The sequence below is a fragment of the Physeter macrocephalus genome, chromosome 11 (genome assembly GCF_002837175.3).
Source record: "Physeter macrocephalus isolate SW-GA chromosome 11, ASM283717v5, whole genome shotgun sequence".
Lineage (NCBI taxonomy): Eukaryota > Metazoa > Chordata > Mammalia > Artiodactyla > Physeteridae > Physeter > Physeter macrocephalus.
The window spans coordinates 97490615-97516289 of NC_041224.1; the positions used below are offsets into that span (position 1 = coordinate 97490615).

Genomic DNA, 25675 nt, shown 5'->3' on the forward strand with positions numbered 1-25675 from the left:
GAGATTCTTTTATAGCCCCCTAGAGGGCACCCAAACCATCATGTTGCCTTCTGGGATTCTGTTTTCTTCCTTTTAGTTGGCTCCCAAAACATCAGTTCACATTATCAATACTAGATTTATTAAGTAGAAAGGAACTTCTCAACAGTTCAGTTTATTTGTTTTTTTTTGTTGTTTTTTTTGTGGTACGCGGGCCTCTCACTGTTGTGGCCTCTCCCGTTGCGGAGCACAGGCTCTGGATGCGCAGGCTCAGCGGCCATGGCTCACGGGCCTAGCCGCTCCGCGGCATGTGGGATCTTCCCGGACCGGGGCACGAACCCGTGTCGCCTGCACCGGCAGGCAGACTCGCAACCACTGCGCCACCAGGGAAGCCCAACAGTTCAGTTTAGACGTGTTTTTGTTTACATATGATGCAACAGTGTGATCCAGGATGGACACTAATTTCTTTGATTTTTAATCACCCAGGGTTCCCATAATCCTTATTTTTCCATTACAGTATGATAAAATTACATTGAATGCAGCCAAACGTTGCTACTTAACCATCTACCTCATGATTAAAAGCATCTTCTCAATAAATAGTTAATATCCCCCAAAAAACATTTTCCACCGTTAACGTTTCTAAGTTTTGCTACTAATTTATTTTTACCTATATTCCTTTCTCTAGTGTTTTTTTCTGTATGTAGTCCTTGTTTGTGAATGATTACCACATCTGGGGACTTATCTCTCTGACTGTCCAGACTATGGAAATGACCCATCTTTTTGCCTCTACTCTTTTACTATAGATCCCAGCTGCCTTCTGTCTCCCTCCCTGTGCCATCCCTGTTCCCCCATCCCCACACCAACAAAAAGTCCTAGGCATTGGGTGACTCCATCAGCTCTTACCACAGATATTGGAGAGAAGCCTCTGACCCCTGCCTCTGTGTCCACAAAGCAGGAAAGAGAGATGTATGGGACTGAGCAATCTTCCTAAGGCCAGAGGGGGAAGGATTATTCTATAGAGATTAGTATGGCCCTGGAAGGCTACATCAGTTTTTATTTGAAGCCTTATTGTGGTTAAATATTCTCCCATGGGCTGTGAGGTATCAAGCTTCCATTTATATCATCCCATATCTATGGGAAAATGTGTTTGTAAACTGGCAGATGCCTTTTAACTTTTTGGTTTGCCCTTTATGATTTAACCATGAAAGATGACATCTCATAAATAAAATTCTGAAATATTAAACTTTATGATAAAATTCAAGGATAAACGAGCAGAACTTTCATGAGAGTACAATACTTTTGGAATTATGCCCTACAAGAGGCCTCAAAACATGATCTGTTATCCATGTCTGCCTCTAGAAAAGCTGTGTTTAATTGAAAGCAAATTAATGGACAGATTTCTACTAGGACCTACCCAGCTTAGGGATTAACCAGGATACTTATTTCAGAATAGTTCCTTCACTGGTATTCATGTTTGCCATTGATAATGTCATCATTTAGTCACTTCACCTATATTCAGAGCATCCTCATTTTATAGCACAGGAAACAGACCTTTAGCAGCCAAGTGACTTTACCAAGGAAGAACAGCATTAAGGGATGAGAGCATCCTGATGTCAGTGTGTTTCTTTTTTCTTTCTTTTTTTTTTTTAACTGGAACCCACAGAATAAAATTCATCTTACATTGGGATTTAATACATATCTACCATACCTGAAATCACAAAACAATACTTATCCTTATGACCTTTGTTGTATTATAATATTTTCTAATCTGTTCTATTTCTTTCTTTAATTTATGTGGTCCAGACCCACCAAACTGATTTCATGACCAATGATAGGTGTGACCTGCAATTTGAATAACACTGATATAAATGAATTTCTACTTTTATTCCTCATTATAGTCATGGAGAAAGGGGGTGAGCAGCTTGATTTAGAGGGCTGTAAAGTTTGTTCACCAGTATAAAGCAGTCCCTTTCCCTTAGAAGTGTTCTGGAAAATAACCTCAGGTGGCAGGAACATGAAAATGCAAGATAGTCTTGAAATATATTTATGTTATCTGCAGGAACTGGACTCAGACTGAGCCCCTAGTTGTATGTGTATACATAGATAAATCTTACAGTCAAAGACTGCTGTTTGTGATCTGGCATGGCCCTTGTTCCTAGAAGATATTCAGTGAATATTTGCTGCCTGAATGAATGATAGTGGCACCTACTGATTTATTTGTAATTCTGGGTTTCTTTAATAGGATGTAGGATGTAGAGGGAAAATGAGAAAACTGTCTTGTTTCTGTTAAGGGTTATGTTGGCATTTGTCAAAAAGTACTTTAATTTCAGCCTGTCTTCATGGATTGATCCTAACTTCAACGTAATACTTAGAAGTCATAACCTGAGTCTTAATCCTGACCTCAGGTCATTTTTCTGGGACTAACTTTCTTCATATGAATTTGAGTGCTTTGGAGTTAAAATCATTAGTTCCCAGATTGTTGGAAGTCATGATTCTTTGGGGAAACACCAGGAAATACTGACTTATTTGTCCCCTCTGTATGAACTGGGAATAGTTTGACTTGCTAAAAATATGACTATTACAGAAAGAAAGATCTCTACTTCCATAGCATATTTTTCTGTTACATTTGCCAAATGTTTATAATTATATTGCCTATCAGTCAATATTAGTGGGCAGCAAAAGTTTATCTGCAAATAGGAAGGTGACTGCCATGGTTTGATTTTAGCAACAGAGCACCTTTGTACAGTGTGTCAGAGAAACCTGGATCAGGTCTGGGTAACCACCAAAACTCTTTCTAGGCCTAGACACTGTTCTTTGTCCAGAGTTCCCTCTCTTTTGCCACATGCCATTTTTCTTTTTCATTTTTTCCTCTTAAAATATCCCTCCCTCTTCTGCAGGAATGACATTTTTGTGTTCCTGCTAAGTACACGAGCTGGAGGACTGGGTATCAATCTGACTGCGGCAGATACGGTAAGTAACAAGAGCACAAAAATACACTGGATATGCGGTTTTTCTACTATAAATATGTTGTTCGGTTGGCATTATCCTTTATTATGTGTCACAGACTTTTTATTTCTTTGTCTCTTGTTGTGTTAAAAGACAATAGTGGCACTTTGCCTGGAACTGGAACATTTTAGCTTTCCTTTTGGGCTTTTCTCTCCATTCTCTTTTTCTAAGTTTCTTACACATTCATTGAAAACACATATTTAGTAAATGCCTCCTATGTGTCTGATAGTGTTTTAAACACTTGGAATATGTCAGTGAATAAACAAACTGGAAAAAAAAAGACAGTCAACTAACCAGATGTGTGTGTTTTAGGAGCTATAACTGAACAAATCAAAAAGTTGTTTTATTACTCTTATGCATTATTCCATCATAGGAAAAACTCATATTTTTGTATCCCGAACTTATAAACATGGTTGGAGAGCAATGAAGTTGGTGATTTTAAAAATAAAATAAAAAGACATCCCATCAATTATCTATCCTTTTATGCCCAATCTCCTTGGAGGAATACTTCAGCATCTGAAAGGGAGAAGAAAAGAGCATTCCTTTTGTATCTCAGATTTATTCCCAGGTTACAAATATATTTAAAAACAATATCAGTAACCCTGAGACATAAAAATGCATAAATGGGAAATTGTTTTGTAGAAGGCATGATTCTGCAAATGTCATTTAATGTGATCATTGTGGTACCTCTCTGTGAAATACAGAGCATCAGAATCCCCACAAATATGAGGAGGATGCAAACTCTGGAGGGTTATGGAGAAATGAATGAAGTATAAAGGTGAAGAAGCTTGAATAAATTCACAACAGTAGAGCTGGAACTAGATCCCATGTTTCCCAGGTTCCACTTCTAGGCTGTGTTCATTCTTTCTCCTTGTTAACTGCTACACTGTAGAACTGCCTGCCTTCAAGAATGAAAAACAGATTCTGTAACATCACCAAGTAGAATATCAACTATAGGACTCAGCTATACCTTCCTCGGCATCTAAACCACTTCAGCCAATTAACCATGCTGGAACAGGGTTCCAGGGCCTGGGGACTGCTGGAGGCATAACTGGGTAGATTCTGTATCTTATGTGCACATCATCAGCCTCAGTCATCTTAAGAGAAGGCAGTCATTGGTGGTAGTGTTGTTCTTGTGGGTTCTCTGATGAGGTAGCTCACTTGGTGTCATATCAGCAACCTTTCTCTTTGCCCCTTGGTTCTCTGCTCTAGTTTTCAAGCATCCTGTCCCAGTTAGTCATACTCTTTTTTTTTTTTTTTTTTGATGAATTATTTTGGTTGTCAGTTTGTGGGTGATAGAGGGCAGATTCCATAGTTTTTGGGTTTCTTCAAATTAGAGAAATGAGACCTGGGTTTGAATCCCAGCTCTGCTGTTCACTATGTGAAACAGTTGCTTGACTGCTCTAAACCATAGTTTCGTCCTCAATAAAATGAATGTAATAATCCTTCCTTCTCTCATGGTTGTGAAATATTACTTAGAAACATGTGACCCCAGTGCCTGCACATTAATAGCCCTCAGGGATCCTGTGACCCTTGTAGCCCCAAATGAGAGAGCCAGGTCCAGGACTTCATTATTTATATTGGGCCCCAAATACCCCTCCTTTCCCCTAGGCCTTGTCTGCCTGGCTCTGTGCTCAGCTCTGCTGCTATGGGAAAGCTGGGGATGGGAGTCCAGGGAAGGCTCTGGATTCCCAGGGCGGGTGAAAACAAATTCACACATGATGTGGATTGAAGGGCCAGAGTTGGGGATTGGGAGCCTCAGAGGAGGAAGAGAGCCGATTGGGGAAGAAATACTCCAGCCTTGCACTGGTTCAGCCCTGCTGTGTCCTGGAGGCATGGCTGGAAGAGGGGTGGAAACTCTAAGGGGCTTCCCAGGGGGCAGTAGCTTCTTCTCTGGCACCTTTCTTCCCCTCCAGGGTTGGTTGATATGCCTCTCCTGTGTCTCTGCACGGCCCCCAGGAACTGGGCCTGAGTTTATCTCTGGGTCTCCTGCTTCCCCTCCTCTCCTCCCCCAACCCCGGGAAGCCTTTGTCTCAACATCGCAACCACAGTTATCCTTAGAGAGGCCCAGGTACCTGTGTGAGAACGCCAGGCAGGTGGTGATCAAGCTAGGACGTGAATCCAGGAGTGAAGACTGGTAGTCCTGCCACACCAGGGTGCTTCCCTCATACCAAGAGGTGACCGATGGGGGAAGTTGGGCACAGATTGGAGGACAAGTTATTTGGTTCCTGGAGGGGTCTTGAGACACTGTTTAGCATGTGGGTGGTCTCAGTCATTACACTTACCTAGTCTGGAAGGCCCCACGGCACCCCCCTCCACATCCCAAGCTTTGCTCCAGCTGAGTGAAGCCAATGCATATTTTTTGTTTTGTTTTGTTTTTTGGCTGCGTTGAGTCTTCGTTGATGCGTGCGGGCTTTCCCTAGTTGCGGCGAGCAAGGGCTACTCTTCATTGTGGTGCACGGGCTTCTCATTGCTCTGGCTTCTCTTGTTGCAGAGCACGGGCTCTAGGTGTGCAGGCTTCAGTAGTTGCGGTACGTGGGCTCAGTAATTGTGGCTCGTGGGTTCTAGAGCTCAGGCTCAGTAGTTGTGGCACACGGGCTTAGTTGCTCCGCGGCATGTGGAATCTTCCTGGACCGAGGATCGAAACCGTGTCCCCTGCATTGGCAGGTGGATTCTTAACCACTGCGCCACCAGGGAAGTCCCGCCAATGCATATTTGAAATAGAGGGAGGATCACGTAGGAACTGACCCAGACACAGATTCAATTCAGCAAAGTGAAAGTTCTCTCCCAGGTTAAAGGGGACTCTCTGACAGCTGCCTAGGAGGTGGCAGCAGTGGGCCCAATTAGTCTTACTCTTAATGTGAGTACAAGATTCATCACTTTCTGCTAGCTGATCCTTTGGACTCCAGTCTCAGTCCCTAGCCCCATACCTCCTCTGTTAGTTTTTATACCCTTCTTCATTAACCATGCTACTCCCTGGCTTAAAACTCTTCAGGGAGTCTCTGTCATCTACAAGATAAAGTATAAGCTCTTTTACACATACAAGGCCCTTCATTTTGTGGCCTTTGTCTCCCTTTCCAGCCTAATTGCCAGACTACTGCTCCTTCCAAAATTTATGTTCCAGAGGCGGGGAGAGGTTGGGGGCCTAGCGTGGAAGAATGGTGAAAAGAAGGGGCTTTCAACAGTTGCCTGCAAGGCACTGGGAGAGTGAGAACCCGCCCAGTGTGGCGCCAGGGCATGGGCCGCCTCTGTCCATGTCTAGGGGAGGTACTTCTCTCTCTCGGGGTCAGTGGATTTCCCGGCGACGTGACCATCATTTTGAGGGGGGACTCGGGGATCTTCATTGCCACTCGCCTCCTGACCAGGTACCAGATTCCAACCCACACCCCCTTTCTCCATACGATGAAGTCCATCACCTCTCACCTAGATCCGGATTTGGGTCCACTTGGCGTCTTGCCACCAGGTCCAGCCATCAGTGTGGGATCAGTGGGTCAAAGACGGCGACATAGACCCTGAGATCCGGGACGTCAGTAACCTGAGGAGGGGAAGGCTGGCACACCCTCCCTACTTCCCACCATCTCCCTCTGTTCTCTCCCTCCTTTCCAGTCCCAAACCAGCTCACCGGAGTTGAAGCCAGCCCTCCAATTGCGTGAGCGCAGGGCACAGGCTGGGGGTGGGCTGCGGGTGGGGTGGGGGGCTGACTTCACAATGACTAGCAGGTTTGCTAAGGGTTGGGTCTGTTAGGCTCTAGGGATCCGGAGCACCCTTTGGCGCTTGGCAGGTACAGGTGAAAGCTGTGTCTGGTGCTCTCTGAAGGACCTGTGGCCTCTGACTTCCAGTGGTCCAGTGGATGGATGGATGGATGGATGGATGGACGGATGGATGGGATGAAAGAAGTGTTCCCATATTAGGGTACAGGGAAATCATTCTGGCTCTGACATGATTTCTGTGCTAACTACAACAGCCTGTTTTGTGGCCTCAAACATACATTATACATGTGCTTTAATCATTAAAGAAAAGCGTGCACTGTCCAGAAACAAAGACGTCCTTTTTCAAGGAAAAAAACAAAAAAATTTATGTTCTGGTAATAACGATTGACTTGTTTCCTGAACCCACCATACTGTATCATAATGTTACATTAACAGTTCCCTCATCATAGATCTTTGTCCTGGGCACTTTGTCTTCTTCCACCTGGTAAGCTTCTGATTGTTTTTCAAAACCCAGTTCAGGGTCAGGGGTTGCTGTTTTATATGGGCTGGTAAAGCCTCTCTGATAAGGTGACATTTGAACCAAGATCTGAAGAAAGTGAGAAAAGCAAGCCAGTTATGCATCTGGCAGAAAAGAATAGCATTCCAGGGAAGGGAGATAAGTACAGAACAAAGCCCTGAGGTGAGAACATCCTTGGCATAATCAACAACGAAGCAAGCCCTTTGTAGGTGTAACAGAATGAATGAGGGCAGAGTGGTATAAAATGAGTGGCAGAAGCAGATTATGTGGGGCTTAATAGGCCATGGTTAGGATTTTGAGGTGGGAGGCTACTGGAAGAACTTGAACAGAGGAAGAACTTTAGCTTGAGCTTAAATGTGTCCTTCTGGCTTCAGGGGGGTGGGGTGGAGAAGACTATAGGGAGAGAAGTAGAAGCAGGAAGTTCAGTTAGGAATTAGACACAAGACGATGGTGACGTGGACAAGGATTGAAGCAGTGGAGGTGATGAGAAATAATTGAAATCTGCATGTATTTTGAAGGCACAGCCAATGGGATTTACTACTAGATTGGATGTGGATCATGTGGATCAAGGAGAATTCCAAGGTGTCCAACCTGAGCAACTGGAATGATGGAGATACCAACTACTGGTTAAGGGGAAGGTGTGGGGAGGAACGGGTTTGAGAGGGGAAATCAAGAGTTTGGTTTGGGGTTTGTTAAGTTCAAGACTCTTAACCAGACATTAAGTGGCATTGTCACCCAGGTGGTAGAGTGTGGAATTTACGAGAAAATTTGAGGCTTAAGATGTATTTTGGAATCATCAGGTCATAGATAACATTTAAGGCCATGAAGCTGGATGAGGTCACCTGGGGAGGCCTAGCATTGGTTCATTTGATTAAAATATCTTTCCCTTCTTCTCAGCCTGCCTATGTCAGGTTTGGCCTATGGTTTCTTAAGGAATAGTTCGCCTAGTCATCCATTTGAATGGCCAAAAAATAAGCAGGTTTGAGGGGGGCAGATCTGCATCATGCTTCTGGTTTTCACAGTTTGCCTTATGCAGGTAAGCTGCTCCTGTCAGAAAGAACCAGAGTAGGCCCCCAACCCCATAGCTAGAGGAGTAGAAGTAGGAATTCTCTTTATATCCTGGGGCATAGAGAGAGACTCTGAATATTCTGAGTCCCCAATTCCAAAATAATTTACATTTAATTTTGAGGGGAGGGCTGAGGGACTCATAAATTAGAACCTCCTGGAATACTCAGAAAAAAATGAGACCACAGGATTGAAATGAGTGGGCTTCCCTGGTGGCACAGTGGTTAAGAATCCGGCTGCCAATGCAAGAGACACGGGTTCGAGCCCTGGTCCGGGAAGATCCCACATGCCGTGGAGCAACTACGTCCGTGCGCCACAACTACTGAGCCTGTGCTCTAGATCCCGTGTGCCACAACTACTGAAGCCCGCACGCCACAATTACTGAAGCCTGCGCACTGCAACAAGAGAAGATACCGCAATGAGAAGCCTGTGCACCACAACAGAGTAGCCCCCGCTCACCGCAACTAGAGAAAGCCGGTGCACAGCAGCGAAGACCCAATGTAGCCAAAAATAAGTAAATAAAAGATTTAAATGAGTTGCTAGGTAAAGCTTTGTGTGGAGTTAAGTTATACTTGCTGTGTGTGTATTATTAGAGAAAATTAGAACCTCCTGGAATACTCAGAAAAAAATGAGACCACAGGATTGAAATGAGTGGGCTTCCCTGGTGGCACAGTGGTTAAGAATCCGGCTGCCAATGCAAGAGACACGGGTTCGAGCCCTGGTCCGGGAAGATCCCACATGCCGTGGAGCAACTACGTCCGTGCGCCACAACTACTGAGCCTGTGCTCTAGAGCCCGTGTGCCACAACTACTGAAGCCCGCACGCCACAATTACTGAAGCCTGCGCACTGCAACAAGAGAAGATACCGCAATGAGAAGCCTGTGCACCACAACAGAGTAGCCCCCGCTCACCGCAACTAGAGAAGGTGCACAGCAGCGAAGACCCAATGTAGCCAAAAATAAGTAAATAAAAGATTTAAATGAGTTGCTAGGTAAAGCTTTGTGTGGAGTTAAGTTATACTTGCTGTGTGTGTATTATTAGAGAAACAATAAGCTTAATTGCTTGCCTGGCATTTTTCCTTTGTCCTGAGATTTGTTCAGCTTTGGAAGATCCCCAGAACCATTTATGGACAAGGAAGAGGTTAGTCTGCCTAAAATGTCAGGAAAAACTTAATGTTTTATGATTGAGGGTGCATTTATAAACGTGTATTTGTAAACATTGGTATTCTATCTGTCTCACTCTGTTAGTAAAAACATGATTTTAGCATGAAATTAATGGCAACTGCCCTTCACTGCCTGTGTTGTTCTTTGTGTATTCTTCTTGGAGTAGGGATCTCTTTGCATTTGACATTGTTTAGTGAGCACTTGTTATAAACTGCACTGTTGGTTTTGTTTGTGTCAGATCTGTTTTAAATGTTTATGTGTAGAGAGAGATTGAAGAGCTTTTGTCCCTTAGTAACAGTGTGAGAAGTCTTAGGTCCTGTGAGACAACATGGGGCAGCTTTCAGCCCTCCCAAGGAACTGAACTTCCACCCGTTCTCTTGGGGGGAAAAAAGAAGAACGGGGGGGAAAAAGAGTGAGTTCCACCCTCCAAGTGTTGGTCAGCTTTTTCCAGTTGTTCCTCTAAATTTTCCTGTTTTCCATTTCACTCCCTCATCCCCTGAAACTCCCTCTCATTGACCTGTATAGCCAGGCGCCTCCACCCCATCTCAGTTCTCACCTTCTTCCCTTGCTTCGCCTCCCAATGCCCGCCCAGCTTGGTGTTTACAACTTCATAAAGGTGCTGAAAAGTAATATATTTCCCCTTAGTCATTGTTGGGCCGCACATTGTGGACTGACTAGCTTTAATCTTTCCTAGTTAAGTCAGCTGTTGTAGTTCTTTAATGTTTTCTCTAGAATGTCTCACTGAGCTCCATAAACAAAGATGTCATCTCTGTCCTATTCTAATGGACATGGTCTCCCCTGACTCCCTCTCCCTGAGTTTATGTCATAGTTGATTCAGTGTTCATTTTATTGTCAAGTTAGATAATAACCATACATCGAACTTGGTTTTTAGTTCTCTCTGTTCATGTCTTAACCCACTAGCTTACACATATTTCATATTCTTTTTCCCTGGGTCTTTTTCTAAGTAGAATCTTTCTTTTTTTTTTTTAAACATCAATAGCTTATTGGATAGGGCTAAGTAGAATCTTATTTTAGTCTCTCTCCCCAGTTCCTCACCTCTTTTAATCCATTTGAATGATACATAGCCACTAAATTGGGGGAAGGGAGGACTTTAAAGTTAAATTGCAGGCCTATCTCTTAGGCTTTAATCTTATTGTTTATGATCTCAAAAGAACCCAAGTTGAATCAGGTTTGGTTGCCACTGAGACTTCCAGGAAAAAAATGTAAATATGGAGGAAACACCTATGAAATGATTCATAATATAGGAGTCCCCATTATGAATTCATGCTGAACCATTGCCTTAGGCTTGGACTACTAAGGTACTATCTTTGGAGTGTGACATCAACTCTCATTTTACACATATGTAGGTCATGTTAGGTATGTTGGGCAAATAATGACCCTCCCCCCCCCAGTCCAGTTGGAGGTCTCATTTTCTTTTCTTTTTTTTTTTTTAAAGATTAATTTTATTTTTGGCTGCATTGGGTCCTCGTTGCTGTGCAAAGGCTTTCACTAGTTGTGGCAAGAGGGGGCTTCTCTTGTTGCAGAGCACAGGCTCTAGGTGCACGGGCTTCAGTAGTTTTGGCATGTGAGCTCAGTAGTTGTGGCTTGCGGACTCCAGAGCGCAGGCTCAGTAGTTGTGGCGTATGGGCTTAGTTGCTCCACGGCATGTGGGATCTTCCCGGGATCCACTGCGCCACCAGGGAAGTCCAGAGGTCTCATTTTCATTAACTCTGTCTTTTCTTCCTTTGTTCTCCCTGAAAGTTTAAACTGAATTTTCCAAAATTTTGCATATCCTGTTGAAACTCCAGAATATCCTGTGGCTAAACTCCTTTACAAGTGACAAACATTGTGTACTTCCAAATCCTAGATCTGTGGACACTGTGGATTAACAATAAGCTTTCATAATGATTTTCTTTCTTTGGCAGGCAGTTTGTAATTTTTTCCTTAAGGATTCTAACCTATACTAGAAAAACTGAGGGATTATACCTCATATGAAAGCAAGACAAAAGGAGTGCCAGAAGAAAGAGCCAGTGGGGGTCCTTATTAGTAGAGGCAAGAGCATTGAAAATGCTGATGCCTTTTATCCATCTTTACCTCAAGCGAATTCTGCAGAAAATGGCAGAAGAATTGCTTCCATTTTTAAATGAGAAAATAAATTACTTAGGAATGGTGTTATGCAAGGGAAAAAGCATCTAGAGGAACAGTGTCAAGAGAAATGAATCACTCTTCAGCCTACATTTTAAGGCTCTGTCTAGTTTTGATCACACCTTAGAGATTCTAGATCAATTGACTAATATTTGTAGAATTCTGCTTTGTACTGGTGGATAGTGTCTGTCCTCAAATAAGACTAGACAGGAAGATTTTTTTTTAATGTAATACGGGGCTTGCCTGGTGGCGCAGTTGTTAAGAATCTGCCTGCCCACGCAGGGGACATGGGTTTGATCCCTGGTCCGGGAAGATCCCACATGCCGCGGAGCAACTAAGCCCGTGGGCCACAACTATTGAGCCGGCGAGGCACAACTACCGAAGCCCACGCTCCTAGAGCCCGTGCTCCGCAACAAGAGAAGCCACCACAATGAGAAGCCCGCGCACCTAAACAAAGAGTAGCCCCCACTCGCTGCAACTAGAGAAAGTCCGCGTGCAGCAACAAAGATCCAACACAGCCAAAAAATAAATTTAAAAAATATATATATGTATTACGCACGAAACAATTGGACACCTTTAGAAGGTAGCAGTTAAGTGGGAACTTGGACCAGGATAGGTGATGCAACATTTTGCTAATAGTGCACGTTGCTGAAGGAGACTATTAGGATTGTGAACTCAGGCCAGTGTCTTCCTAATTTATAAGATGAAGAAAATATATAAGGTTTTTTTGAAAATTTAGTGAGATATGTATGCACATCTGTTTTAAGTGCTCAAAAGATTTCAGCCGGTGTTACTTCTAATAGGAATTCATGAGGAATAGGAAAAGGAGACGTTGTTACAGGCAAGAGAAATCAGAGAGGTCTTCCTGAAAGTGGTGAAGCTTAAACTGAACCTAACCAACAGAGAAGAGTTGAAGGATTGATTGTTAGTCAGAAAATCAGCTTAAGCAAGAAGTAGTACAAACAAACGTAATATAAGTGAGGGATACCGAAGAGACCTATCTGACAAAAGGGAAGGGGTGCTTTTATATTAGGAAAGAATAAAAATGAAGTTGTCTTAGTATAGCAGGACCTGATTATTGAGGGGACTTTGGACTTGGTGTGTAACAGCATAATCGACAGAGAGATGGAGTGGTCTCCAGTGGTACCCAAAGCAGACTGAAGAAGAAAGAGACAGATCTCAGAAGCCTGCTGGTCTAGAAACATTAGTGAGCCAGACGTAGGTGGTGAGGGCCTAGTCAAGGAGGACAGTGGACTGTAGAAAGGATAGGTTTGTTTCTGAAGAAGCACTGGCTGGATTTGGTGACTTGGTTGAATGTACAGGAGGACGCATGAGAGATGAGGGTCATTTTGAACTGGCTTTCTTTTAGGAGGTCTACTGTATTGATAGTAGCCTCAGGGCTGAGGACCCAGGAGTCTGTTGGTTTTAGGATCACTGGTGGGGCAAGGGAGGGGGGAGTACATTTTGTTGTTGTTTGTGTTTGCTGTTTAGCAAACTAGAAGTAACTTCCAGAGAACCCTTTAAACATTTCTTGCCTGGAATTCAAGAGACAGGAAATGACCCTGTTAATGGGAACCTGAGAATGCCAGGAAAGCCATGTCTGTCTCTTACAAGGTAGGCCTAGGGTTAAAGAGAAGGCTTTCACATCCCTCACATCCCAGGCCCACTGCTTATTTAGGCGGTGTGATCTTGGACAAAATCTCTTATTCCTCTGTGTCTCAGTTTCCTCATCTATAAAAAGGGGTTTTTTAATAGTACCTAAATCATAGTGGTAGTGGGATTTAAATGAGTTAATACACATAAAGCACCTAGTACAATGACTGGCAAATAGTAAGCCCTGAGTGTTAACTATTAATATTGTTGCCACTCCCTCTTTTTAAATGAAAACCCTGAAAAACGCTCAGAGTATGTCTCTTTTGCCCAAGGCAGATGAGGGAATAGCTTGGTTTTATGAGTAGATACCTGTTCATCTTTATATCGTAGAAAAAAATCTGGCATCAGACTATTGAAATAGATGAGTGGCTGGGTTGCTGTCAGAATTCCTGGTGTTGCCCTGAGAGTGCCTCATCTTTGCTGTATTCTTGTCCTGCCTATGCAGGTGATTTTTTATGATAGCGATTGGAACCCCACTGTGGACCAGCAGGCCATGGACAGGGCCCACCGCTTGGGGCAGACAAAGCAAGTTACCGTGTACCGACTCATCTGTAAGGGCACCATTGAAGAACGCATTCTGCAGCGAGCCAAGGAGAAGAGTGAGGTAAGCAGAAGGCAAAGGAAGTATTGTGCTGGTAGAGAAAATAGTCCAGCCACATTGACTGGACTAAGACTAAGACTCTCTTGGCTTTCGTTGGTCATGAAAGCACTAAAATTTCTTGTGAATAGAAAATAAAATGAGGTCCCGTACAAAAGCAGTCTACTGCCCTGGCCATTCCTTACTCCTTTTCTACCAGAATGGTGTCTACAACCTACATTCAGCTGTTGTTCATGTGAAGAAGACCCCCAGTCGTGGCCTTCCTGTTTGACATGGTTTCACATTCAGGGGAAGAAGGAATGGCGTTTGCTCTCGCCCTAGTACTCTCGGTGTGATCGGCCTCTGAGTTGTGTGACAAATTTGCTGGTTTCTAAAGAAATGATCATTTTGGGTTCTTTTCCTTCTTGATTCATTATTATTGGACCTTATAGCTATCAATTAATAGTTGCAAACAAAGAAGTTCTCATTGTCCTTTCTGTTGGACAAATGACCTGGATGAGCCAGTCACACGAATGAAAAAGTAGGAAATCCAGGGGCCTCACCAGAAGAACAGATTAAGAAAGATGTTTCTTTCTTTCTGAATATTTGCCATAAGGGAATGGATGCCTGATAGTGGTGGGTTTTGATCTGCTTTGATATAGATTCAGCGGATGGTGATTTCTGGTGGAAACTTCAAACCGGATACCTTGAAACCCAAAGAGGTGGTTAGCCTTCTTCTAGACGATGAAGAATTAGAGAAGAAATGTATGTACTCTAGACCTCTTATTAATGCTCTCTCCTCCTTACAGAGATATTTCTTTAGCCCCACACTTCTGGAAATGGAAGGCGCCCTTGACTGTGCCAGGGGGAGGCAAAGCCAAAGACTGTCTGGGGAGAAACATTTTTTGGTTAATATTTTATATTAAAACCCAAAGAAGGATGTATTATGGAGTAGAAGGAAAAATTCGTGTGTATTGTTAGAGTAATATGACTTCAAATAAATGTGTACCAGGAAGGCTATATCCCTTGACTCCTCAGCAGTAATGAATTTACTCTGTTCTATCCAGAGAAATGTTTTTTATGGAAAAGTTGGAAAAGCACACTGCTGTATGTAACATACAAACGCTTCTCCCAGTACTTCTGGCTTTTGAGAACAATGGGTTTGAGTTTCAGACTTACCTTGTAAACCTCTGAGGACTTCGACAGCATCACATCAGAAAATGTGATGAAGCGCCTTTCTTATGGGGCTCACATTTGCCACCACCTTCTAAAACCTTTCAGGACTCTGTGCAATGCAGAGATATTAAAAGGCTGAAAAGAAAAGGAAAAAGAATAAAAGGCAAGGAAAGGCCCATGACAGTATCACTGAATCATGGTTTGAACCCCAAAACTGTTAAGAATCCAAGGAACTCTGTTCGTTCTCCAAGTTAGAAAACCACCAGTTATCTGCCTTAGATGGATAGAAGTCATACCTTCAATCATAAATATAAAAGAATATGGCCACCTTAATTTCAGAGAATGAGGATTAGGATTGCCGCAGGTACTTCATCAGATCTTTTTAAAATTTTCTTGACAGTGAGACTCCGACAAGAAGAGAAACGGCAGCAGGAGGAAACCAACCGAGTTAAAGAGCGCAAGCGCAAGCGGGAAAAATACGCAGAGAAGGTATGTCAAGTTTGGGGTGGTGGACAGGGACTGATGGGGGTGCAGAGTGGTCCTTACAGAAGAGGCTTCAGGGTACAGGCTTGTCGTCTTGGTTACTGGTTGGTGTCCAGCTCCATCTACGTGTGCTGTACAGCAGTTCTGTCCTGATAGAGAATCAAGCAGGAAAAATGCAGCCTTGGTAGAACTGTACTCCCCACACAGACATAATTACATGTGTCTGTGGTTACATGTAATTATGGAAACCATTTGTTGGGACTGTTCAAAAGCATAAGTCTAATAAATGTAAGATGGATGTTACATTATTAGATTCCGTAGAATCTTAGAAAGGACCTAAGAGGTCATTAGATCCAGTCGTTCTGCCATAGTTCTGCTAGTGCACCATTCAGTGTCATCTACTACTGGAAAAATAAATCGTTGGCCAGTCTGTTCATCTTTTTCTCAAATTCATGCCAAGGATTTGAGCTGTTTTTGTCTCCCTTCTGACATTTCCTACTTGAGCCCACCAGGCTAGCTGCAAAGTGGGTTGTAGTTCCCCTACATTTCTCCCTGTCTTGCTGTTTCTACCAAAGTATATTAGTAATCCTTACCCCTGATCTTTACTGATATGTAAGTGAGAAATGAGGTCTTCAGGACTTACTCTTGTTTCAGGAGTCAGCCCATTAGTTCTGACTAGGTTCCCAGACTTACCATGCCTAAAGACTGTTGGTTTGAACAAATAAATAATTAGTTAATTAATTTAAAAATAAATAAATAAAGGCTGTTGGTTTGAAACCATTTTATTACCTTCCAGAAAGTGCCTCCTAATTTCTTCTGGTGGGTTTGGCTTACCTTTGGGTTGTGCTGAACTTCAGACATTGCCATAGCTCTGGGCCCTCAAGTCAGACATTTGTCCATGTATCATTTCCCTGGACTGTTTGGTTTGTCTGAAGCATGTTGTCTAGTCACATGTTAAAGCTGGTTGTGTTTTAAGTGGAGGTCCACTTCTTCCCCTTCTGCAAGCTTGTATAGGGCCTCGTGTCCCTTTGGCTGTATGGCCCTGATGGTCAGCAGCCTAGGAGCCTGTCTATATATTATATGTTCATCTTCTGATAGACACACCAGCTCAATCCACACCCTCAGTTGTACCTTCTGCTAGGCAGAACTATTTCTAGCCTGAAGGATGCCCTTGGTACTCACTATATTTACAGAGTTGAAAAAAATCTTAGGAATGAAGGCTCACGTTCTTCCTAGTCTGGGCTGCTATTTCTACCCATGTTCTCAGGTTCTCTTTTATGACTCCACTTGCAAATCTCTAACCCATTGCTTACTACTATTCAGAAACAATATCAAAGAAGAAAGGGTGGTTTTCTTCAACAGGACATTGTAGGGTTTACTGAGTTTGCATCAGGTGCCATCCCTACTCTGAATAAGAAGTTTCAGATAAATACCCAGTGATAATATAAACTACACAAAGACATACCGTATTAACCCTAATATAGGTCTAGATACAAATGCCGTTAGGTGCGGTGGATGGGTGTGATCCCCAGAATTTTCTAAGCACTTTCTGTGCTTCCACATCTCTCATCTGTGACAAAGCCCTACTGAACTTGGCTCTAGAACTGTTTAGTGTAGCTTAGTCGCTCAATCCTTAAGCGTAAATTGAGGAAATAATGAAAAGCCATCTCAGTATTCCTTGTGTGTAATAAGAACCCTTATACATATTTAAAAAGAAGGCAGAGTGAAAACAGATGTGCGGAAAATATACTAAGAGCACGGGCCCTCCCTCTTGTGGGGCTGCATCAGTTCAGCCCCTGAGAAGTGCTGCAGCTTGGCTGTGCTGGAAGCTGACCGTGCACCCCGCCCTGTGAGGATTAGGTTTGGCACAGCTCCAGTTCAGTGTGACTGGCCTTTCAACTCTGTATTATTGTGCCAGAATATGCATAAACTCTTACTAAGCCATCCCTTTCCTCCTTCCTTAGGATTTTTTCTTCCTTTAATAATATGCTAATTGAATAAAATGAAACTTAGAAGTTTACAAAGAGTCAAATTTCTGTCATCACTTTCTTCTCCCACCCCACTTTTCTCTTGGTGCCTATCCTCATCCTTTTTCCATATTTCTTGATTTGTGTGTTCCCAGAAGAAAAAGGAAGATGAATTGGATGGGAAAAGGAGAAAGGAGGGTGTGAACCTAGTGATCCCATTTGTTCCTTCGGCTGATAACTCCAACCTCTCTGCAGACGGGGATGACTCCTTCATTAGTGTGGACTCAGCCATGCCCAGCCCTTTCAGTGAGGTGAGGCTCCTTTTAGATGCCTTCATCATAGCAGTGGGGACTGTGTCCTGACCTGGTAGCCTTTGCTTTTCCAGGAGTTCTCCTGCCTCATAGAAGGGGTTACATATGGAATCCATGGGAAGATAAGCAAGTGAGGACAGGCTGCCTTCTTTGGAGCCAAAGCAGGGGGTCTGACTCTCAGGAGTGAAGCCAGGCAGGAGAGGCAAATGGTGGTGATACCTGAGAAACACATCCTGATGTAGGCACGAGGGCCATGGGCTGCGGGTGCTAGGAGCGGGGGTGATCATGATCCTTTTGCCTCTAGATCTCCATCAGCAGTGAGCTGCACACCGGCTCTATTCCCCCTGACGAGAGCAGCAGTGACATGCTGGTCATTGTGGATGACCCAGCCTCCTCAGCCCCTCAGTCTCGAGCCACCAACTCTCCTGCTTCCATAACGGGCTCCGTGTCAGACACTGTGAACGGTAAGTGATGCTGCTGTCCCATACAGCTTGGGTGAGGTCCTGATTCCTTCTAGGATAATGCCGTTTTCTACTTTCTTTAAAGAAGAGTGGAGTAGAGCAAAAAGAATTTGTAGCCTCATTCTTTCATTAGCCGATTCAAGTGAAAGGGAGAATGAGAAGGTTTAGGGAATGCAAAATAAGAACTTCATAAAGATTTCAAACTTCTTTGTTTTCTAGCCATTCCTGTCTTTCATATTTCACCCTTATTTTTGCCAGTTTTTAATTATAGTTAGCTTTTCCAGGCCTTTCCTCACTTTGTTCTGTGGGGCCCAGTGTTGGGAGTAGGGACTTCCCTGGTGGCGCAGTGGTTAAGAATCCGCCTGCCAATGCAGGGACACGGGTTCGAGCCCTGGTCCGGGAAGATCCCGTATGCCGCGGAGCAACTAAGCCCATGTGCCACAACTACTGAGCCTGCGTTCTGGAGCCCGCGAGCCACAACTACTGAGCCGGTGTGCAGCAACTACTGAAACCTGCATGGCCTAGAGCCTGTGCTCCACAACGAGAGAAGCCACTGTACTGAGTAGCCCGCACACCGCAACAAAGAGTAGTCCCCGCTCGCCGCAACTAGAGAAAGCCTGCACGCAGCAACGAAGACCTAACACAGCCAAAAATAAAACATAAATTAATTAATTTTTTAAAAAAAACAAACTTGTGAGTAAAAGTTGATTCTCCGAGGCAGGAAAACATTGGAGTGTGCAGGTGAATCACAGGTGCACGTCTCTGGAGTTCATTTAGTAATGATCTAGTTGAAAGAAGAAATTCAGGAGTAATGGCACCACTCTTAGAGAATGAAAAGCAGCTTGGGGTGTCAGGCTGTTGTAGCTATTTACAGTTCTTACTAACGCTGTGTGACGCTGTGTTCTAGCCATTAAATTGAGGCGTAGACCTCCCTGGGAGTCCTGAAACAAACACCCTGAAAGCCATCTTCCCTGTCCAGGAGAAGATTCTGTTAACATATGAAGAAATAAACGTTTTTCCCTCTTGGCCCATTTGTTCCCATAGGAATTTCCATTCAGGAAATGCCAGCCGCAGGACGTGGTCATTCAGCCCGAAGCCGAGGCCGCCCCAAAGGTTCAGGAAGCACAGCCAAAGGAGCAGGGAAGGGCCGGAGCCGGAAGTCCACCGCAGGCAGTGCTGCTGCAATGGCAGGAGCCAAAGCAGGGGCTGCTGCGGCCTCTGCAGCTGCCTATGCTGCATACGGGTACAACGTGTCTAAAGGTGCGGAGGCCCCAGGGACTGCGGGCTCCATTCTGGTCGGGGACAGTCTGGAGGGTCTATTGAGCATTCTGCCAGGTAGAGCAAATAGGACACCCCCAGGCCCAAAGCTCCTTCCCAAGCCCATGTTGGATTCTGTCTCAGCATTGAGTGCTCCTGACTCTCTCCTTGCCCTTGTGACTTAGCATAGTACTGCCTTCAAAGTGGAAGTAACTGTGAAAACAGAAAGCTGAATTTTAAACAGAATTTCTCCTGCTTTGAGAACTGATTTTTTTTCCCCCGGACCCACATTTTAATAATTACATTTCAGCAGTCAAGGCTAGCATAGTTAACTTTTACCCAGCCTTGTGCTCCATCACCTTAGGGTTAAACACCTGCTGTAGGGAATTCCCTGGTGGTCCAGTGGTTAGGACTGTGCTCTCACTGCCGAGGGCCCAGGTTCAATCCCTAGTCAGGGAACTAAGATCCCACAAGCTGCGTGGCGCCAAAAAAAAACAAAAACAAAACAAAACCAAAAAAACAACACCTGCTGTGTGCATAGGAGTATAACACATGGACCCCACACCTGAGTGTATAATGAAAATGAGAAGGGGAAGCTGGGCATAGAATTTGTTTAACAGCAATACAAGGCAGTATGCATGTACTGAATGAAGGAAGAGGGAAGGCCTTAATTCTGGTTGTAGATCAGAAGGAGGAACCGTGGATTTGATGCCAAAGTTGCCAGGCTAATTCAGAAGGAAAGAGAAGGATGGTGAAGGATTTAAACTGGCGACAGAGAGTTAACAGTGACCAAGGCATGTTGGGGGTCACCGAGCAGGTCAGTCAGGCTGTGCTGAAGAGGAGCTGCGGGAGCCAGGGTTGGAAAGACCTGCTGGGCAAGAGCTTACCCAGTGTGTGACCAGGGGCTCTGGGAAGTTTGAGAAGGGAAGTAGCTAGCTATTGTGACCATGAGCTGTGGAGGATAATGGTAGCGATGGAATGTAGGACATCTGAGAGCAGTGAGAAGGGCACCCTCACCATGCACAGACCTCTCTCCCCATTGGAAACGCGGGCTTAGGATTTAGGGTTGCTGCAGCAAGTACGGGCATTGTTGGATAGAAAGTTCTCAGTAAGCGTTAGGCTACCTCCCCTTTCTCCTCCTGCAGGGATAGCGGCCTTCATATCTGTTCATTCAACAAATATGAAGTATGATAGACTACCCCAGTGTTTTTTAACCTCTTGCCAGCTCATCACACTCTTGGAAAACAACAATCATGGCAGTGGTCAAGGCTGCCATGGCAGGATTTCGCCCACGGATGGGGCAAAGCATGACACTCATCATGCTTTCTCCCGGAGGCAACGGGGTAGAGTGTTACAAGAAAAGTTGACAGTGCTTGGTGACTGGCAACGGAACACAAGGGAAAGGACTGATCTGGACATTACCCACAGCTCCACTGTGGATGAGAGGAGACACAAGTCTGCCTGCTGAGCACTTAGAATTCATTCTTAGGAATGTTCAAAAGAGTTGTTGCCCAGGAAGCCATCGCTGGAGATGGGAGATTTGAACCAGGTCCTTAAAGTGGCAGGGCTTGGAGAGCAGGGGTAGCTGCGTCCAACACAAGGAGAACTGCATGAGTATAGACACAGGATAGAGTGGGCAGCCTTGTGTCCTCTGGCCAGACTGGGGAGTAGAGGACATCTTCTGAAATTAAGAAGGAAGCAGCTGGGACTTCCTTGGTGGCGCAGTGGTTAAGAATCCACCTGCCAATGCAGGGGACATGGGTTTGAGCCCTGGTCCGGGAAGATCCCACATGTCGCGGAGCAGCTAAGCCCGTGAGCCACAGCTACTGAGCCTGTGCTCTAGAGCCTGCGAGCCACAACTACCTAGCCCAGATGCCGCAACTACTGAAGCCCTCGCAACTAGAGCCCGTGCTCCACAACAAGAGAAGCCAGTGCAGTGAGAAGCCTGCGCACCGCAACAAAGAGTAGCCCCCGCTTGCCGCAACTAGAGAAAGCTGGCACATAGCAACGAAGACCCAATGCAGCCAAAAATTTAAAAATAAATAAATAAATAATTTTTTAAAAAAATAAAGAGGGGAGCAACTAATCACAAGTGGTGTCCTAAAAAGGAAGAAGGAATGTGTAAGAAAATACATTAGTGCCTGTAAGTTACAGCTCATCCTGCAGCCTTGGCTTTCCCATGTTATATAATGTGTGCTCTGTCCTTGAGTGCCAAGGTGATATCTTACTCCCTGTTGATGCGGTAATGTGGAGAGAGCTGGGTAGGTATCATTTTTCTCTTACTGAAAAAAAAAGTTGACAGGAAGAGCAAGCAAATATGCTAAGAAGAGTGGCAGGGAGGGGGTCCCCCACGACCTCATCTCCAGTCCAGACTCCAGCAACCGAGGTCAGGCACTGAGGCACTCAGACAGGACTGGTGTTTACGGTCGTCTTGCCTCTCTTTCCCTCCCCACAGGAATCTCCGCCAGCAGTCCTCTGCAGACGTCCCTTGTTCGGCCTGCTGGCCTTGCTGACTTTGGACCTTCAAGCGCCTCTTCTCCCTTGAGCTCCCCTTTGAGCAAAGGAAATAGTGTTCCTGGGACTCCCAAGAGCCTCCACTTGACCAGCAGCCTAGCCCCAGACTCCCTGGTCCGGAAACAGGGCAAAGGCACCAACCCCTCTGGAGGACGGTAACCACCTGGCCCTCCAGCTTCCTTCAACCGAACCGGGGGCTAGAGTCCTGGCCTGCAGATGGTCTTTGGATGGCTTGCCCAGTGCAGCATCTTTCATCCCAAGCCAGAGGGCAGCGACGACCAGCTGCAGCAAGGGAAAGACAGGCAGGTGGTTGGCGTGAGCACTTTGATCACCTTTGTCTCAAGAGGAATGCTCTGGGGTTGCCTGTAGGAAGAAGGCCCAAGGACGGGTCAGGCCCACAGCATCTCAAAGGAATTTTTAGGCAAGTCTTAAACCTCATACTGGGAAAGGGCCTGACAGAGACCCTGTTTAGATGCTCAGGCACACAGTCTCCATCCCCATTCCACTCTTCGGCTCTGGCCATGTCCCTTGCAAAGGCTCTGCAAGTGCCTTGAAGAGCCTTCCACAGTGGAGACTTCTCTTAGCGCTGTGATTTCCTGTGGGGCTAGGAAGGGAGGAAATCATGTATGTGACGTCCTCAGTCGTGGGCAACTCCCCAAGTCTCCAAACCCCATTTGCCAGAGTGTCACGGTTGAGGAGAGCAGCGAATGCAGAAGAAGGTAGTGGTCTGTGAGGATGACAGAAGGCTAGAGGAAGCATGCCTGGAGGCAGTTGTTTTCCCAGCATCTCCTCCCCTGTCCTGCATGGTTCGCACCAGAGAACCTTCAGGTCCCACCAGCAACAGTAGCAGCAGCTCCCACTCCGGGACTCCCAGAAGCCAGTAAACAGACCAGGAGCCACCTCAGTCAGCAGGACATCCTCACTGCCCCTCTTGCAGGCTCCCCTTGCCCTTCCTGAATGCACAGTCTCCCCACCCTTGCCCTTCAGCCCCCTGCTTGGCTGTATGCACTGTCTGTATTGCACTGAGAAAGGAAGGGATGGCAGAGTGAGCTGGAGAGGATGGAGAGAGGGCAGGCTAAGCACCCACCCTCTCAGCCCGGCCCCACCAGCCTGAGCTTGCTTCCCTCCAGGAGAGGCAAAGGGGTGGTGTTGGCATGGGTGGTGTTTCTGCTTGCCCCCAGCCTGATGTCCCTGGTGGAGCAGGTGCTTCTGGGCGGGCCAGCCTCTAATTTGCACACCTGAAAATCGTGGAATTGAGTTTAGATAGATTGATTTTTAAAACAACTTTTTTTGGAGTAGGAGTGGTAGGGGAATCATTTAATTTAAATCATTAAGATTCCCCTGCCCAAACCCAGACTCCTGTGTACAGATGCTATTTAGAGGGAATCAGAAAAATGCCAAGCCTTTTTTCTCTTTGAATGTGCTGTCTATTTTTATAACTGAACTTGTACATATGTATAAAGAGAGACACATCTTTCTTTTACTAACTGGAGAAAAAAAATCTTAAATAAAATGGAGTGAGATAATTTTATGTAAACTGAGGTGTCTGTGGTCTTTGCAGCTGCCTCTTCTTGGGGGCACTGTAGGGCTCTTGGGGGAGTGTGGCAGGATGAAGGGGAAGCAGAGCCCCAACATCGTCATCGTTCTTGTGGTCAGGACACGTGCTCAGTGTGACAAGAGTGCCCTGTGGGCATTAACTGGGCATAAGAATTCGCCTCCAGCCGTCAGAGAGGAGGCTTGACCAAGTGCTTGGCCGGCCAGGGCCACGGCCCTCAGGGTGTGGGCTCCTTATGACTCCAGACCTTGTCTCCAGGACTTAGGCGTAGGCAGCTTGACCTGGTCCACCGTTAGGCAGTTACATAGTGGTAATCTTAACACTGACGGATTCTTTCCCCAAAAACCACAAGTGAGAGATTATCCTGGCAGTGTATAATATATAAAATCCCCAACTAGTAGAAACTTTATTGTCCCAATTTCTAAAACTGTAATGTGTGTGCAAATGTGTGCATATAAACCCCAGAAACCTACCCCCTTTGCAGTTCCAGTACCCACTGTCAATCGGTTAAGCCAGCAGAAATACTAAGGAACTGTGAAACGAACTCAGTGTTATCAAAGTTAGCTGTACTTGTAAGAATCATGAAGGAAAACAGTGAAATACGTTACTAGGGATTCCAAAGACATCCCGGCTTTGAAAACTTAGCTCTCTGATCAGTTGGAAAAAGAATGAGTTCCCAGCCTGCACTGGCAGTGTTTCTCTGATTGAGTTAAATAAAACACTCATATATGCTCTTGCGTCACCTTTGAGCAGGGTTCGTGCTGTTCCGAGTGTGCTGGCTGTGTGGCCTCCCAAGCCTTGGCTAACCCTGCATACCCTTGATCGGGGTGGGCTGGCTCCTGAGAAGCTGCTGCTCACCCCGTCACAAGGGTGATGAGCCTTGTCTTCATTTTGTTGATCTTAAGTAGCACTGTCATATATGCTGGGTCTTCTTTTTCTTGCTGGTAAACTTGACCAAGGCCTCACACAGAGCAAGCCAGCATCAGTTTCCCAATTAGCCATGCCCTATTGTCGTCACCACTGTGGCTTCTGGTCCACAAGCCCACTAGGATGGATCCTCTCCAGTTCTCATTACCCAGTGACAAGACTCTAGAACCTTGTCAAGGTCAGCAGTGGTCGCCTCTCTGGGGACCTGACAACTCAGATCCTCGCGTAGCTTCACCCAGATGCGGATAGGCTAGTATCCTCTCCTGAAAAGCATGTGTCTTGGATCAGAGCTCTCCAGTCTTCTGTGTCCCCAGACATGGTGCCATACCCCCCTTTTACCCATTTTCAGTCGAGTCCCTGAAGAAACACAGCTAACATTTCATACTGAGGGGTGCTCGCAGCCTTAATGTTCCTCCTCACCTGTCCCTCCCTTACCTGAGGGTTCACAGATGGGGCTTGAATCTTAAAAGCGAAGGCTTCAAACTCATTAACAGCTTGAGTCCTGTCCCCAAGTTATGACTCATGCTAGTCTGTCCACTCTCTGAAGACTGCGGCTCTCATGTGGGAGATGGACAGCTCTCACCTATGAACCCAAAGAGCCAGTCCCTTAACATAGAAAAAGACTGGGGAGGGCTCCTGCCTGCTAAAAGGAGTGTCCCTCAGGGAGCCTGGAGGTCCAGTCCTCCAGTGCAGATCTCACCGGATCACAGTGAGGCCATCTTTTTGACCAGGTTTCCCTTGCCACATGAGCCAGCTCTGGGGCCCTAGGTAAGTAGATTTTAAGATTGTGGGCTGCCCCATGAGCAGCCCTGGAAATGTGGAGTCTGCACTGGGCTTACTATCACAGTTTCCGTGCCTAGGGCTTTGTTGAAGCACTCAGGAGTCTCTGGAGACTCCCTGGACCTGGAGTTTTAGAGATCCCCAGATGTGCCTCAAGGGCTGTTGTGAGTGATAAACAAAAAGGGATATGGGCCACCCAAATTAAACAGAGCAGCTCTGCTTTTACTGCCAGCTGAAGATTTTGTGTGGAGTTAAACTAAGTTTAAGTTAATTTTTTTTTGAAACTTCTGAATCATCCCTTTAAGTAATGCTTATCAAACTTTAGTATATATATGAATCACCTCGGATCTTCTTAAAATGCAGGTTGAATTTCAGAAGGTCTAGGGTGAGACCTGAAACTGAATCTCTAACACACCTCAGGTGATGGCTGCT

At 45.3% G+C, this 25675-nt stretch overlaps 1 protein-coding gene across 3 annotated transcripts in view; it reads left to right on the top strand.

Annotated features, from left to right (window-relative positions):
* INO80 (INO80 complex ATPase subunit) overlaps positions 1-24117 on the top strand; it is a 136729-nt gene extending 112612 nt beyond the window's left edge. Inside the window, exons 29-36 of one of the 3 annotated variants that reach the window (XM_024134383.3) lie at positions 2874-2946; positions 13681-13839; positions 14475-14577; positions 15389-15477; positions 17594-17749; positions 18054-18213; positions 19255-19470; positions 21923-24117. In XM_024134383.3, coding sequence (XP_023990151.1) covers positions 2874-2946; positions 13681-13839; positions 14475-14577; positions 15389-15477; positions 17594-17749; positions 18054-18213; positions 19255-19470; positions 21923-22140 — 1174 coding nt within the window. In that variant the 3' untranslated portion in view covers positions 22141-24117. The remainder of the gene's footprint in view (positions 1-2873; positions 2947-13680; positions 13840-14474; positions 14578-15388; positions 15478-17593; positions 17750-18053; positions 18214-19254; positions 19471-21922) is intronic. The other 2 variants (XM_028495459.2, XM_024134386.3) reach the window with 2 other exon arrangements.
* Positions 24118-25675: the final 1558 nt, after the last annotated feature.